Source organism: Vicugna pacos, chromosome 14 (genome assembly GCF_048564905.1).
Source record: "Vicugna pacos chromosome 14, VicPac4, whole genome shotgun sequence".
In the NCBI taxonomy this organism is placed as follows: Eukaryota; Metazoa; Chordata; class Mammalia; order Artiodactyla; family Camelidae; genus Vicugna; species Vicugna pacos.
This window is the reverse complement of record NC_133000.1, coordinates 45,796,053-45,811,429: the sequence shown is the minus strand read 5'-3', so window position 1 is coordinate 45,811,429 and position 15,377 is coordinate 45,796,053. Positions and strand designations below refer to the sequence as shown.

At 37.4% G+C, this 15,377-nt stretch overlaps 1 protein-coding gene across 13 annotated transcripts in view; it reads left to right on the top strand.

The window, feature by feature from the left end:
• KLF12 (KLF transcription factor 12) overlaps positions 1-15,377 on the top strand; it is a 407,719-nt gene that overhangs the window by 311,124 nt on the left and 81,218 nt on the right. For 11 of the 13 annotated variants that reach the window (XM_072976354.1, XM_072976357.1, XM_072976356.1 and 8 more), the window contains one exon: positions 4,300-4,356. The exons of the other annotated variants lie outside the window; for them this stretch is intronic. In XM_072976354.1, the coding sequence (XP_072832455.1) occupies positions 4,300-4,356 (57 nt within the window). The remainder of the gene's footprint in view (positions 1-4,299; positions 4,357-15,377) is intronic. 13 annotated transcript variants of the gene reach the window in all.

Genomic DNA, 15,377 nt, shown 5'->3' with positions numbered 1-15,377 from the left:
CCATATAAGTCTGGGTGCAGCGGGTTAATAGGAAGGAATCATGAGTGCTGAAGGGGTAGGAACCTAAGATTTGAAGAAGCAAATGTAGACACGTGATTGAGAGGAATATGAGAAAAATCAGCTGACAGCCAGAAAAGGGATGTTCATTTGTATAAACTAGAGAGTGACCCACAGTGAAAAGAAAGCTTGGGACTGTTATTCAAATAATTGTGTTTGGGGGAAAAAAAAACCTTTAATTACAACATGTTTCTTTTCTGACTATATAAAATAAACTTAATTATCTGATAATTATCTGGATAAATCAACGTAGGTAGCAATTGTGAATTTTTAGCTTTTCCAAATACACTGATTAAAGGCCCAATATGTGCAAAGCTATTTGTGTCTCCTCCTCGGCATTTTCATTCTAGGTTCATCTTTGTCTTCTCATCCACTTGAACTTAGAAATTCTCCTTCCTTTGCTCTCTCAACTTCAAACAGGAATAAGTATTTGTAAACTTTTAACCCAAAATGTAGGTTGGGTCTGGGTTCATTCCGATGAGAAAATAAGAAGCTTTTCTTTAGTATTAGCTCCTCCATTTGCTGGCTCCCTAATATTTTATAACTCTCTAACCTCCTCATTTCTTACTGTTTAGAGATAGAGTCTCTTAAGTACTCTCTAGATTTCTGTGCTTGTAACATGCTCAGGAACTTGGTTACCTCTTTAGATTGTGTAACTAAAATTATAAAGTCAGAATTGCAAACCAGCATTACTGATTCATCCAGATACTCCTGCCAGATCATTTGAGTGACTGCATTGTTCCACATAACAACACGACAGACATCAGAATGAAGATAAGACTTCATTCTTACACTTCACTCATTCGGCGCTCACTGAACATCTACTGTGTGTAAGACACTATGCTCGGCTGTGTGGAGGAGACCAGTAGAGAATGTCATCTCTAACGTGCCAAGAGCAACTTCATTTTCTGTCCACTATGTTATCTAGGATATTTGTACTCAGAGAAAATTTCCGGTGAGCTTAAGTTTTTCCGCACATTGCAATACTTTGTTATCTTTCATGGAAGCTCGCGTTCCTTAAGCATTAACTGTATTTGCTAGGAAATCACCAGTCATTGTGGAAGGTCTGCATGGGTCAGGCAAACCCATCTTTATCACAGGGGAAAAAAGGATTCAAGGTTGTTTCAAATGCCTTCCCAAATTCAGAGAGAAAAAAGCATCCATATCCCCTTTATAGCAAGTCCAATGTTTGTAAAACCCGTTCTTTGTTGATTATGAAACCAGTTAAGAGAAACAGAGCAGGGCAGTACTAACTTGGCTCTCAGTGGAAGGCAGAAAGGCCAAAGGTGCATGGTAGGCAGTGCAGAGCACAGGGTTGTAAGCAATCGAAAAAATTTGCTAATCTCATAGTTTTTTAATTTTGTGAGCTAATTAAAAAGAGAAACCCTGTATAGGACAGGTTAATCTAAGGATTCCGTCAGGATCCTTGCACTCTACTCACATCATTTAAAGAAAAATATGGAGAATTGATGATGGTGCAAAGGTCAGAATGATAACACCAACAAGTTGGAAGAGTTAAAGTTTTCAAAATTGTTTCATCAGAAAAAGGGAAACTTGAGGATGTTTTCAAAGTTAGGTTTAAATAAATTGAACATTATCAGAAAGCAAGCAGGCTCGAACTGTGTTTGAATTGCGATATATATAGAATAAGGACTTCACATAGATGCATATGTTTTCTTTACCGAACTATATTCATAGATGTGTATAACTATGCACTTGCAACTTTTTAGAAGGCTATTCCAATATGTTGCAAAGAATCTCATTTTTAAAGGTGACTGGAGAAGCTGGTTTAGCTCCACCGTCAAGCAGTCAATTTAGAACATGTCACCTAACCTCTGTGGACCTTTTCTTTTTTTCTAACCAGAAAACAAGGGGTTTGGACTAAATTATCTGTCAAGTCCTGTTCAGGTCTCCTATGTACTGAGTCAGTGATTTATTAACGTACTTGAAAGACCTGAGCCCTCCTGGGTAAATAGAACCTCTGTAACCATCCAGGATCTTCTGCCATTTAATCATGTGATTCCAAGTTTATGTTTCTGCTCTACGGTTATTATGCATGATGACTATGTCTGGAATAAGAGCTTCACCTTAAGTCGAAGAGCACGTGGTTGAGCGCAATTTGATTCACATTTATATATTTGTTCTTTAATAATCAATTACTTGAATTTAATTAAGTCAGAGTTTGGAATTTAGAGTTTTAGAAATAAAACTTAAGATTTAATTTACTGATAATAGGTGATTTATAAGAGATACAATAAAAAATATCAAGAACTCATTTTACATATGAAAAATATTAATCCTGAAGACAACAGTTGTTTAGGAAAGGAGTCCTAATCCAGGAAATGTATTCTGATCATGTCTCCAAGCTTATTCACTGCTATTGTGGGTTCACAGAAAGCCTACATAACTCTTAGAATGAGAAGATAAGTGGCTAGTGTCAAAAAAGTTCCTTCAATAATGTTTTTCAAGATGGTACCTATAGAATCCTCAATTTTAAATGGTTAAAGTTTAATTTAATGAATTTCAATGATTTTTAAAATTGTGATTGTAACACAATCACACATAGGAGAGTTGCCTATCAACTTTTTTATAAACTTGGAGTCTATAATTGCATTAATTTGTACTACCATATTATCTTATTTTAGGGGCAGATTACAACACAGATCTCCTGACAACTCTATTTTTTTGTTTAAAAATCCTGCAAATGCATTTCTTGAGGTGGTGCATGCAAGAACTTGGCCCAGTGCTTGTAACGCAGTAAAACCTCAATAAATGTTAGTTGCTGCTGCTTCCTGTTAAGACTTTTTATTATATACCGCTGGTTATAAAGGTTGTCACTTTGCACAAATTCTTTTCAAATTCATGTCTACAGATGTCCACTCACATAAAATTGCACAGCTGAATACATTACTAAAGCACACATGTGCCAGACTCAATTAAACGTCAGACAGAGTCAGGCACATGTGTTCAACATGTGCCCTCACCGTGGCCTAGTAGTCACATGTATCAAGTGAATCATTATAGCATGTGTGGCTGAGGTCATAGATTAGAAATTTATTAGAAACATATTAGAAATATATTAGAACTATACTAGAAGTTTATTAGAAATATATTAGAAATTTTGATTCTTGTTTTCTAACTCTAATAATAATGATAAACAATATACACGTTCTTGAGACATTTTTATTAACTTTGAAACAAAAATTTCCATGACTGTTTTTCAGGCTTGTTTTATTCTTAAGATAACATGTACCTTGTTAAGTATATGGATCTTAAGTGTACAGCCCAGTGATGAACACACTCGTGTGACCTCCATGTAGATCAAAATATAAAATAGGTTTCTTATATCCTTCTACTCAATAATAATTTAAATTATTTGAGTCCTTCTCCACCCAGTGAAAGTCTAAATTACTCTAATACAAGGATTTTGAGATGGCAAAATGGCCTGTTAAACAGTGTGACCATTTTTAACTATTAATTTCACTGGTTCCAGAGTCTGTTACACTCCCTAATTGAAACAAAATACAAGATAATTTGGATGCTACCTTTGGTCTTAGAAAAACCCTCATATTTTAGTACTTATCAAAATACATTATTATTCCTTTCATATTCATGTCATAATAATTAAGAATTTCCATTTATAAAATTATTATAGCTACGTATTGCTTTTATTTCTTTTATGTTTTGAGACTCTGTGTTCAATTTCGTTGTAAAACAACTTCTTGTAGAACTAGCAGTTTTCACCTAAGATGTGGATACAAATTGGTGACTTAGGACTCACTGTTATGTTGTAATCAATTGAAGGTATGGAGTTGCAGTTACGTGTCTGGAAATGTCATAACCTGCTGTCTGTCCCATAGCCTTCGCGAGTGACTTTCAAAATCTGGGTTTATCACATCTTTCTTCCTGTGTCTGTATGACTATATATATAAATGTGGGAATTACGTATCTATGAACTTTGGGGGAAAAGCAGTTAAAAACAACTGATTTAGGTCAGTGGCTTGCCATTTTTAGTGTGTTCTACCAAACAAGAAAGCATATTTGGAGGAATAATTTTTTTTAATGTACTGAATTCTTATTGATTATTTTTAATAGTTTCTGTCTTTTTATAGTATTTGCGTGCATTTAAATTTTTTATAATTATTTTTATTGAAGTATAGTTGATTTACAGTGTTAGTTTCAGATGTACAGCAAAGCAATTCAGTTATACATATACATACAAATATAAACTTTTTTTTTCAGATTATCTTCCATTACAGCTCATTACAAGAAACTGAATATAGTTCCCTGTGCTACACAGTAGGTCCTTGTTTTTAATCTATTTTATATATAGTAATATATATTTATTAATCCCAAACTCCTAATCTCTTTCTCTTGCACTCTTTCCCCTCTGATAACCACAGTTTGTTTTCTATGCTGTGGGGAATAATTTTTGAGACTACTCCAGCATGATGCCAGTGAAGTAGATTCCTGTCATGATGATTGTGTTCTTTGGTCCACAAGGACCATAATCCAAGAACAAGAGCTGTGACATTTGACCTGACAACAGGACTGCATACTGTACTTCTCTACTTATTACCTTTTCCATTTCAAAAGAAATTTTGCTATAATTTATATAAATGTGTAGTAGAATTAGAAAGTTAACAACCAGGCAAACATATCAAGGTACAGGAAAAATAATGCAAGAACAATTCGATAAAGCTGGGGAACTGCTAATACTTAGATATGCAAAGCATGGGGTCCTGCGTAAATATAGGCAGGATGCTGGTGTCACATCTGTATATACCTACGGGTCACTTCTGTATTAAGGCTTTATTCCAGCAGAATAGCCACAGAGTACTGCCCTAAAGAAGACAGTGATTTTTTTTTTTTTTTGACCTGACAGCTTGTTTGGAATGACAAACAGGTAATGTGGCAGGAAAAAAAAAAAACAATTCAATAAGAAAGTATGACAAATTGCATTGAAATTCTGCTACAGCATTACTTACAGAAAACTACTCTTTCAACTGCATCATTAGGTAATAATGTAATAATTATTTTTGGCTTTCACTACATTGAAGTAGACACATGAATATACACTTGCATTACTAAATCTGGTAAAAATTTCTACTCTGCTTTTATAAAAAGTGTAGCTTGCACATACCTACTCACTCTAATGATCATACTTTGAGTCCATTTAATTTTCAGGTAACTTGAAGGAAGCAGAAGAAGTTCTTAGAAGCTGTTTTAGAGATCTTGAGGGAAATGCAAAAGAGTCTTTAAATAGTTTACTTCTGGTGAATTTGAAAGGCAGAATGTGTTTTCCAAGGGATAGTTCCCCCTTTTCATCAAAAATTTCAAGATCAACAGAAAAATGTTCTGTTCACTCAGTAGGTTACTTTTATTTCCTGGAATAACAGGAGAGACTTTGATAGAAGGATATGATTGAGTGGAAGCCCAGGGCTGTGAGTTCTTGGTCCTGAATTTCAGTTCGTCCTCTGTGCTCTGCTGGCACTGTTTGTGGGTTGCCCAGTCTCAGCAGTCAACATCTGCAAATTGGAGATCAGGAGACCCACTCCTTCCTCTCCTGCTGGACCATGAAGAAGAAAACATCAGGATTAAATGGAGAGTTCTTGCAGCTTCTTTGTAGAATTGGACCTAAATGCACTGTGGCATCCCCTGAAAATTCTCTGAAGGATGCTTTCTAAGCAGTATTTGACCCCAGGACCATGCCCAGCACTGCGTGCACCAGATAGGGTGCAACATAAAATTCTGTGTATCTCTATTAGTTGGTTTTGAGTGTCACTCAAAGTCTTGGCTTTGATTGCTGCAAAATAGTGTCAGCGTGAGTCACTTCACAAAATCCTTGATCACTGGAAGGACTGACTGCCATTCTAATTCCAAAACAATATAACTGAAAAAAAAGATATTACAAAAATAGATATGTAAGAAATGTATTGGCTGAAGTAGACCGATAAAAGTTTTGACTTACGTTTTAAAACCTTAAATTATAATACGAATAGTAAGTTTACTGTTTGATCTAGAATTTTAATGAAAAGGACTATATATAATAAAGATTGAACAATTAATTAAAAGAAGCATAAGGATTACCTCTAAAAGTCAGAAACAAAGACATTTAAAACCTCTTTTTGTAAGCAACTGTAGATGGCTGAAGTGTGTTTAGTTCATGAAATACAGTGTGAAAGCAAGGTACCACTATGTAAACAGTGAGTTAAAGAGAAGAAAATGTGTTCTGAGCAGTGATTACGAGCCAGGCACACCCCATCTCATCTTTTCATCCCCACAACTCACTTATTGTTCTCACTTAGGGATGAAAAACCAAAAGTCAAATGTAGGTAATTTGCACGGAACCACAGGGAGTAGATTTTGGAACCGGGGTCCAAATCTAGCCCCGTCTGACTCTGAAACCTTCCTTTCCATTACATTCGGGAAGAATGTGGGAGTTCTTATTCCCTGCATGGCCAAAATCTCACTCTGTGACCCTGGGCAAGTAGTATGGTGACAACCTCACCATTAGGGGTGAGGTGGGCATGGACCAGGGGAATCTCAAAAATGCTCTCTGGCCCTGGATTCTGTTGGGATGGTAGAAGAAACATGTTTAGAATTGGTGCTCATTTCTATTTGACTAGCACTACAGTGACACCCAGCAAGTCCCAGAAATCCATAGGGGCCTCGTTTTCAGAATGCAGGTATAGTATTTTCTCTGTTCCTGCCCTAGGCTTTTGTGGGGATCGGGTGAGACAGCAGTGTGGAGCTGTTCTGTGCACGCTAAGGCACTTCCCATCATAGCCACACTTAAAGAGAAAATATTTGTAGAAAAACAAAGGCATGCAAATCTTTTCGTTTATAGGGTGCAGTTTATGAAAGCATTTTGTGTTCTCAAGAGTCTTTATACTCTTAACACACCAGAGTAAAATGAAACATCTTTCTCACTAATTTTGAGTTTTATTAATGACTCAAACTGTTACAATTTAGGGGGAAAAAGGAGTCTTAATAGCTTTCAGAAATAGCAATAAACTATTTTGTAATGTACACAGAGTGTGAAATTTTCTTTAGAAGAACTCAGCAGTTTGCTGAGACGACAGGTAGAGGGCTCAAGGCAGGAAAACTAGTCAGCTTTCACTAGACTCTGACTTTTATTTGTGTCATAATTAGCAGAATGTGTAGGTGTTAAGTTTCACACTTCATAGGAAAATTAATTGCAGAGAATTTCTATCTGCCCAGCTGTTTACTTAGTTTGCAAGTTAATATATAAAGTTGAAATGTTCTGAAAAAAAATGTAAAAAGAAAACAGCAATGTTACGGGAGGAACAAAGTTTTTTAAAAATAACTAGAAATCAGCCATGTGGACAGAGGGACCATGACGTGCATTTGATACAAGAGTGGAAAAATGGTTTCTCCGTGCCCCGTGCAGAACTGTCCTTCATAGATTTGTTCTTAGCAGTCACTGAGGGCCACCCTGGATTACTGCACTGAAGGTTTGGTCCTCAAACAAATCTGCTTTCAAATGCATTTGAAATGTGTGTATATTTGTTATTTTCTGTAGACCATCATTTTGCCTCTTCTTTGAGTTGCTGAATGACGAAAAGAATATGAAGAAAGGAACAAGAAGACCTTCATAAAAGGACGACAGGGTTGGGTTGAACTAGAACTACCTGTTCACATTCCCTGTTGTAACTTCTAGATCAGTTGCTTTGAAACCCAAGTTTGAAATAAGTTATTTATGTGTTCCATAGAGAAGGAAAATCATCTGCATTCACCAAATTTAATATGGTGATCATTTTACAAGGCGTAAAGCATTACAAAAGCAAATAGTTAAGGAACAGACAACAAATTTACATATTAAGAGTAAGTTAAAAAGGGGAAGAATTAGAGAAGAGCATCTTACTCAGCAAGGAGACTTCAGTATCTGTGGGCGGGTACAGATAGGACCCACATGTCAGGTGACAGCCTCTCAAGCTTTGAGATTATTTTTTCCCAGGCTCCTCACCCCCAATAAAGTATTTTTTAATTAAGGTATGTACACTGTTTTTTTTTCCTTTTTTAGAAATAATATTGCACACTTAATAGACTACAGTATAGTATGAACGTAATTTTTTATGTGCACGGACTAGGAAACCAAAAATTTGCGTGACTCGCTTTATTGCAATATTCACTTTATTGCAATGATCTGGAAGCCAACCTGCAATTATGTCCAAGGTATGTCTGTAAACAGAAGTTAAATCAGGACTTTCTTGTCAGAAATAAAAAATGTTGATGTCATTTTTAAAAACGCTGTTGGGATTCCCAGTAAATTCTGCACTGTTCTGTGAGCTTGTTACATGGAAGGGCATGGAATTAGCATGCATATACATGAAGAAATTTCCTATATGATAGCTGATACTAAGGAAGTGTCTACATCAGACCTAGATATTGTTTACAAAGCGAAGTGCATTAAAGTTCACAAAGATATTAAGATTTTTATCAAAGATAATAGGAAGAACAGGTGGCATAATTTGATTTAATACTGTGCAAATATATTTCCAAATTTTGTACTTGTGAATTGATTCATGGTCAAAGTAGGGGGGAAATGGCATGTGTAGGCTCTCGTGAGACTGTGCCGGCATTCTGCAGTAATTCACTTGGCAACATAGAAATAGTCTATTTTTAAAGCCCTTGAACCCTTATGTTGGTAATGCTGTTACCTAAAAAACAAAGCCATAATTTGATCTGTCCATGATTTGCTTCCCATGGTGTGAGTGAGTCAAACCAGGGAAGTAAGCGTGTGTTGGAATAATGATACATATGTGAGTGGAAGAGACTCTCAAGGACTCAGCTCCTCGGCTCAGCTCGGCTCAGGGTACAGAATGCAATAAGTTAGTCCAACTGTCCTGTTTTGCCCTGCCCAGATTGATGGTGCTTTCGTAAACACAGCCACAATTAGGCAATGACTTGGCAAATTAGAGCCCCTGACACCAGTATGGTAAACTTTCTTGACTCTCAGGCCAGCCACTCATCTGATATGCAATCAACACCAAATTTGAATATGGATAAACTCAACACTGAAAAGAAACTCAAGTCACCTCGCAGCCACTGGGCCGTACTTCCTAATCAGCAGATAATTGGTGTAGTTGGTTTAACATTTAATTTCCAAAACACTGATTACTCTGGGGTTCTATCAGAATGCAGGGTACTACAGCTATCGTGATTTGCATTTGTCTTGCTATTTAACAGCATGTTGCAATACTCCAGTGACTTTTTATTCAAAAATTCAGCTTTTACATCTCTTCATGCTGAATTTCCCTAGTTATGTACACGTTGCGAGCTGGCTGTTTTGAGATAGCCTTTATTGTTGTCTCTTAGCGTTTAACCTGTACCGACACCCAGAGACACAGAGTCCTCTGATTAGTCATTTCCCTTCCTTCAGAGGAAAGTGAGACACGGCCCTGAGCAGGCACCATGGCCGCATGGGATTCTCCTAGGGGAGGTCAGGACCGTCATGATAGCTAAGACTTGTCAACCACTCCAAGCATTGTTCTGAACGAGAGGATGGAAGTACCCTCACTGTGAAGATGGGAAAACTGGGAGAAAGATATCTTTCCATAGACCGTTCAGCCAGTAAGTGCTAGACCCTCGCAGTGGTTGAACCCAGGCAGCCTGGTGCAGAGTCTGTACCCTTAATAACCATGCACTATGTAGCCCTGATCATGAAATTTCTGTGATATTGGAACTCTTTAGCCTGGAAAGTTTTTCAGGGCAGGAGCAATATTTTATGTATTTGTACATCCCCAATGTCTAGCACAAGGTCGAGCAAACAATAGTAACTAAGAAATTGCTACAGTTCATTAATACTATTTTCAAATATTGAATTGTCATTTTATCCCTTGTACAATTAGCTGAATCATATCGCTTTCTTTCTCAAATCTCCAGGGCAGGGATGCAGGAGTGAAAACATCAGTTGGTTCTATTTCAATTTTATTAATTTTTTTAATCATGATATTTCTATTTTGCTGTTTGGTAATACACAGTTTTTAAGGCCATACTTGGGATAATGTTGTTTAGCACACGTATGGAATTTTTATTCTGTTTTTTCTAGGTTGATTCATCTTATTTCTGTAGATTTCCCAAAGACTTCATGATGACTCTCACTTTCTTTTATTCAAAGCAAAAATAATGCTAAATAATAGGATGCATTTGCAAACAGTTTCCAGACCCAGCCTATTTTGCATAACACCTGTATTTAATCAGAGACTACAAACTTAAGCAAACCACTCTAATTGTGTTTTGTAAATTCAGTTTGTCTTGATTATTTAAAAGAGAGTATCATGGTTGGCAGAGTTAAATACAGTTTAATTTTATTTTCTGGCCATTCATCATTCCACATTGTCTAATAACAAAATTAGGGGAAAATAGTCCCCAGAATTTTTTGCAGAATTTTTAAAAGACAGTTTAACTCACAGACTTCAAAAATCATAATTTCACTTTTTGACAGTAGTGTTATGTGCCTTATTCTCATGTTTGGCCAGACCACATGGGAAATTTAAATCTTGTGAAAGCTCAGTATAAAATTGTGTGATTTACGTGTGTGTGTGTGTGTGTAGTTGTTGTTTTCCAGACAACAACCAATTCTCCAATCCTCTGACACCAACAGGGTGTCCAACAATTCAGTTCAATTCTGACACTAATTGCCTAGAGTTAGCAAAGACCCACAGGTCAAAGGCTCAGGACTGCCCCACTTTAGATGCCAGCAACATCCTGGGTCCCCAGGTTGCCTGCACTTCTGCCTGGTCAGCTACAAATTTGAGATTTCCCCAGATCCCCTGTCAAGTTCAATAATTCGTTAGAAGGATTCACAGAATTTAGAGAAGTGCTTTACTTAGGATTAGCAGTTTTTTTTTTTTTTTTTTATAATGGATGCAAGTCAGGAACAGTGAAAAGAAAGAGCTGCAAAGGGCAGGGTGTGGGGGGAGGAGAGGGGAACTGCCATGCTCAATCCAGGCATACCACCCTTCCTACAGCCCTGGTCACTTTCTGAATATCATCATTTAGGGGTTTTTAGGGAGGTTTCATTATGTAAGCGTAATTGTTGAAATCTTTGGCCATGGGTGATTGAACTCAGTCTCCAACCCGTCTCCCCTCCAGGGGAGTAAGTCTGAAGCTTCTAGCCCTCTAATCACTTAATGAGTTTTTGGTGACCAGCTTGTCCTGCTAAACCTAACTGGGAGTGTGACTCTGAGTCACCTTATTGTTATAAACTCAGATGTAGCCCAAAGGGGCTTGTTATGAATAACAAAAAACTACTGCAGTCACTTAGAAAGTTGCAAGGGTTTTAAGAGCACTCTGCCAAGCACCTGGGGCAAAGACCAACTAGGTATCTTTTCTTATACCATGTGTATGTGGGCTCATATATATATTATAAGCAAGATTTTGATATTAGATGGTCATTTCAAGAGTTCAGACTGCTTCATGACCACTTACAATTCTCAACTGCAAGCAACATTGTTTGGTAAACACAAAACTATAAGCAATTGAATTTTGCAATAGATTCTACTATTGTAGCTGTTCTCTACTTACAATTTTTTATAAAATAGTTACTCTTTTGCCCATGAAAGAAGCCAGGTGGGATGTTGTTCACGAGTGTGGCGTGGCGTCTATGAAGCCTGGATGTGAGTTTCAGCCCTGGTGTGTGTCCCTGGGCTAGGTGCATCGCAGCTCTCAAGCTGACTTTCAAATGATGCCTACCTCCTGGGCTGCCATGTGGATGAGTGAGACTCTCCAGTAAAACTCTTAACATGTACAAAGTTCACAGTAAGCCCTCACCTTTAAGAAAGTATTTGTGTGTACGTAGCTGCTGCGTATCGGGGCAGAGCGTTGTGCTCACTCACTTGACTTTTCTAGGATTGGTTCCTACGTTTTTTTGCTTCTCAACCATTTCAGGTTCTTCCGTGATGCCTTTCTCCTATCATACGGAATGTAACTTCCCTTTTCTTAAGAGAAAATGAAAAACCAATTGACTTTTTTTTTTTTGTCCCAACTGGCTATTCCAGTTCTTTCTCTTCTTTCATGGGAAACTGCTCAGATACAAGCTATTTTCCAACCTTCCTTTATCCCCATTTTGAAGTCTGAACACACTAGAGACTCATCCCTTCTACAGCTTTACAAAAAAAATGATTCTTTGTACGGTTACTGGTTGACCATGTAATGGTCCTTTCCCAGTTCCCACTCTTGTTTCTTTCAGAAGATCTAACAGTATTTGTGTTTCCTTCTCATCTGATTTCTTAATATTTTCTTCGTATCTCACTGACTTTTCCTTCTAAGCCCTTATTCTTCCTTTCCCTCCCGCCCTGAGATACATCAGGTATCTCAGAGTCGACACTCAGCCATCAGGTATCTCACTGATACAGGAGTCGACACTTTGTACTCCTCTGCCTTTGTCGTGTGTCTTTAAACATCTCACCCACTTTTTCAACTGCAGCTTTCCCCTCTGTGTTTCTGAAAGTCAGATCCATGCCTGTAAGTCTGCCCTCCTGCTGCCTCAAACTAAAATCCCATTTCCCACTTTGTTTCTAGTCTCCACAACTCAAGCTTTCTCTTCCCCTTCCCCTTCCCCTTCCCCTGTCCAACGTCCGCAGGTTATGCAGCTGCTTCTTGTTCTCTGACCAGTTCTTTTCTCCCTGTTCCCTCGGGACCTCTAGGGGTTTGACTTTTGTCCCTTTATATCTGAACTGTTGCAGTATCGTCAGGATTATCTCAGTATTAGTCATCTACATGTCCAGTCGTTCTGCACACCGCTGGCAGGTGAATTCTTACGTGATACCCTTTCTCCTGTGAAATGAAATCTTCCAGCAGCTTTGTACTTTCTAGGGAGAAAAATCATGTTGTTCATTTGTGGCGGGCCTGGTGCATTTTCAAAGTGCTGATATGGTGGGTGCATTGCTCTCTGTCCAGTCCTGTTGGTAAGTGGGTGTGATGCTTCATATATCATATATTCCTTGCTGGTCTCCACAAACACCTGTAGCCCTCTGGGCACTGATTGATGTGTTTGGCACTCATGCCGAGTTCTGAAATAAAGTGTCTCAGCATAAGCTAGTAAGTCATTTCCTGGCTTCTTTGCTTTAGAGTCTTCCAAGCTTCTTGGCTGTCACTTTTGGCAGTGGAAGGACCACCTCTGCAGCTGTCTACAGATCACACTGCTCTCTGAGTCAGTCCTGAGTTGAGTCCCTCTCTTGGGTATCATTCCTTTTGATTTATTTGATGTCTACTTAAAGACAAATCAGGGTTTATACACACACATGCAAACACATAAATCCATTCCTTTTAAGTGCATTATTTAAAGTAGAGATAACAGTTACATTTAATCATCAGATTGAAGGTTTCCTAACATTTGAAATTTTTTTGAAAGTGAAATGTAAACTATGTTTTCTCCTTCGAGATGGCTTCTCATCTTTAGGGTCTCTTTATGCCATTTTCATTGTGCCTGTGAACCAAATGATGTAAAATTTCGTCCTACTCAAAGAAAAAATGGTGCAGCCTAGTGAGCTATAACACCTTCTTGAGAGAACGCTGAATTGTAATAGATCCAATTTGGGGTGACAAAATGCCCATATTACATACTTTAACATTGCCTCTTTTTTCTAGCCTAAATGAGGCATCTCAAAATTAATGCAGCCGGAGGCTGTAAAAGCGTTTGAAGTAATTCTTCAACTACTTACTACTCTTTCTCGACAGAGCGCACCAAATAAAAGGCATTAGCAGTGTGACTAATAGAATAACTACCAATCAGGATGTCTGTCATCATGAAATTCGTCCAGCTCCATCCATAGTAACGAATGAGTCTTAAGTGTTTCAGTTCACATAGTAAAACACAGGAACCTTAATGCACCGTATACTGAATGCTGGAAAACAATATGTCAGACTTATATACATGCAAAACGTAGTGAAAAACTGAAGCAATTATCAGGGTAGCTCAGGTCAGAGCAGGAATGTGGAATCTGTGTTACCTAGATAAATGTCAGTTTCACAGTAAGGTTGTAGGTCTGTAGACATGATCTAAATTGCACCCCCCTGCAATTCACTATAGCATTATTTTTATTAACCTTTTAAAGTGTCTTCATCTTTTTTTCTTCTATACTTCCTTCTACTTCAGAGCATACTTGTTATTAGTAATTCTGTTCCCAGTGCATGAAAACCGTGATGGGTGAAAGCAGTAGAATTGTTGATTGATGAGTTTAATTACTTAAAAAAAAATGTGCCAGAGGGAATATACACACAGAGATATACTCTATAGTTATGAACTTATAAAATGAATGTTATCGATAATAACTAACTTGAAAAGCATGAAATAAAACAGAGAAAAAAGTAGTTCCTAGAAGATCTCTATTGCTTACATTTTTATCCCAGCAAAGGAATAGCACTTTAAAAGTGTTTTATTTTGAAATACTTTGAAGATTTAAAAGTGGCAAAAACACTAGAGAGTTCACAGATCCCTTTCAGTCAACTTCTCTACAGTTTACATCTTACAGAATCATAGTACAGTTGTCCAAACCAAGAAATTATCATAGGTCAGTGCTATTAAACTATAGACTTCATTTGAATTTCACCGGTCTCTCCATGATGTCTGCTAATTTTCCATGAATTTCTCCAGTGATGAGAAAGTGATAGATGCATGTGTCTCAGCATCTTGGCCCTAGAGGGGTCCTGTGCTCAGACTGTGCTGGGCAGGGCTGATGCAGGGTCCAAAGAACCTACCTTCTGTGGGGCCAAAGGGGACAACATCCTGGCCACATCAGTGTTCACTCACATTTTCTTCCACCTTGTATTTTACCTTTAAAATATGAGAAGGGATAAATTGGGAGTTCAAGATTTGCAGATACTAACTACTATATGTAAAATAGACAAACAACAAGTTCATACTGTACAGCACAGAGAACTATATTCAATGTCCTATAGTAACCTATAATGAAAAAGAATATGAAAAGGAATATATATGTATATATATGACTGAAACATGCTGTGCACCAGAAATTGACACAACATTGTAGACCTGACTATACAACTAAAAAAATAAATAACTCTGAAATTAAAAAAAAGATATTAAAACCTGCATACCAAAAACTGTAAAACTTTGCTGAAAGAAATGAAAGAAGTCCTAAAACTTTAAAATATATAATGTAAGGGGTAGGGTATCGCTTAAGTGGTATAGTGCGTGTTTAGCACACACGAGGTCCTGGGTTCAATCCCCAGTACTGCCTCTAAAAATAAACAAACCTAATTACCCCCCCAAAATAAACCCTAAAAATATATATATAATATAAATATAACATTAAATAAATATTAACTAT